A 1,828-nucleotide genomic window follows, 5' to 3' on the forward strand; every position below is an offset into this window, starting at 1 on the left:
AGTACTTGAACCTTAGTCTAGTCTAGCTTATAACATTATGTTAGTATTTTTTTTAATATATTCGTTAATTTTTTTATAATAGCACACATTGCGATGGCCTCAGCTAGCATACTCAGATACTCGGATTTGTTTAGGTTTTAGTCTAGCTCTATCACTATTCACATTTTACCCCATATACTTCTTAATCCTAATCATTTTATTCGTCATACTAGCCCACCGCTTCGTCCCTATCTGCTTGTCCACATACGGCCCCAATTTTTCTTCAGTATACTACCAGGTTATTTTAAAAATTTTTTTCTAGACATTGCACATATATTATATACAGAATTTTCAGGTGAAGAGCCAAATGTAAATTTTGGAAATGCCAGAAATATATCATTATTATTATTATTATTATTATTATGTCGGTTGCAAAATTATGGACGGCAAAAATAAGTATCAAATTAATTCCATGCGACACGTCACAGATATGAGTGAAGGGTTCTCTGCAAGAGCTCAAAGATATGAGGGCAAGTGTTCTTTCATTATAAGTGAAACAACTACAGCTACAAATTTCTTTCAGTCAAAGATTTGTGCTCGAATTTTGTTCAATTTCGAATAATTCTCGATTGCTTTTGATAAATAACTGACGCACGACTTGCAAAATAATTTTCCTATATTTCATTTTCCAGTGACATACGTGTCTCCACGTAAACAAAACATCCTTCAACGATTATGGCGCAGGTTGAAACGCGACAAATTGCGAAAACTCGCCAAGAAGTTAACGAATGCAGAGGAGACGATTGCTATTGATCGAAGGTGGTATCATAAATTGATTTGGTGCAGAGGAGAGGCGGATCCAGACAATTTCTTGATAGAAGATTCTTTTTCACTGCCTGCAGATGTTCGAGAAAGCGAAAGTCTCATCATTGGTGAGTCTTTTACTTTTTCTCTGATTCTAATTTTTCTGTTTGTTTGTTGAACATAAAACAATAAAATGAAACCCGCCCAAACTGGCTTACATTTTCGCGGAATCGATTGGAATAGTAGAACTTCTGAGAAAATTTCAGAACATTGGGTTTTAAGAACTCAACTTTTCTAAATCCTTAATACTACATTGAAACTCTTATTTTAGCTGACACGACCTTGTTTGTTGTTGGCAAACAAATTCCCACCAATCAAACCAATGAGGAATGTGAATCACTCAGAATCATTTCTTCGCTTTCTGACAGTTCATCTGAAGAAAACAACCTCCATACAAAATGCTGCTCACCAGAAATTGATTCTTCAAGACTCCGTACACCAGCCCAGATAAATAATAGTAATGAATTGGAAACAGTCGGGATTGGAAGTGTGGTGGATTTCCCACCAGTCGAAAATACTATTTTCGCAAAAAGGAGACCTCTTCCAAAAATCGCCAATAAAGGACCACACCCTTGGTCTCATCAATTAACTGGCGGAGAAAAGGAACAACCTGCTCCAGTTATTTCAAAACAACTCACCTCACGTCCTTTACCTAAGATCAAAGACTGTTGTTCAAATGTCACATTGGATGAAACAAATAAAAGTTCTTTCGACAGTGGCATAGACGAGTTCGCGGATGAAGTGAATGAGGAGATTGAACGCGCGATGCGCGCGGCCTGTGCAAGGAACGTTCCCGCGAAGAAAGAAAATAAGAAACGTGAAGAGTTGCTACTTTGCCAAACACCAAATTTGGAAAAAGGTCAATCTGGTTTCTCTTGGCAATTAGATCATAAGTTGACTGGTCCCTGCAATAGAGCCAGTACCCCACGTCCACAACTGTCCAGCAGTACATTAAGATCAATGAGACGTCGTACAGCAGTAGAGA

General features: G+C 37.6%; 1 protein-coding gene across 1 annotated transcript in view; it reads left to right on the plus strand.

Annotated features, from left to right (window-relative positions):
* Positions 1–407: 407 nt before the first annotated feature.
* Positions 408–1,828, plus strand: part of LOC136821358 (uncharacterized) — a 2,377-nt gene continuing 956 nt past the window's right edge. The window contains exons 1-3 of the mRNA XM_067077596.1: positions 408–509; positions 672–911; positions 1,115–1,821. Coding sequence (XP_066933697.1) covers positions 419–509; positions 672–911; positions 1,115–1,821 — 1,038 coding nt within the window. The 5' untranslated portion in view covers positions 408–418. The remainder of the gene's footprint in view (positions 510–671; positions 912–1,114; positions 1,822–1,828) is intronic.

The sequence above is a fragment of the Clytia hemisphaerica genome, unplaced genomic scaffold, assembly GCF_902728285.1.
Source record: "Clytia hemisphaerica strain Z4C2 unplaced genomic scaffold, Clytia hemisphaerica genome assembly, whole genome shotgun sequence".
Taxonomy (NCBI): Eukaryota; Metazoa; Cnidaria; class Hydrozoa; order Leptothecata; family Clytiidae; genus Clytia; species Clytia hemisphaerica.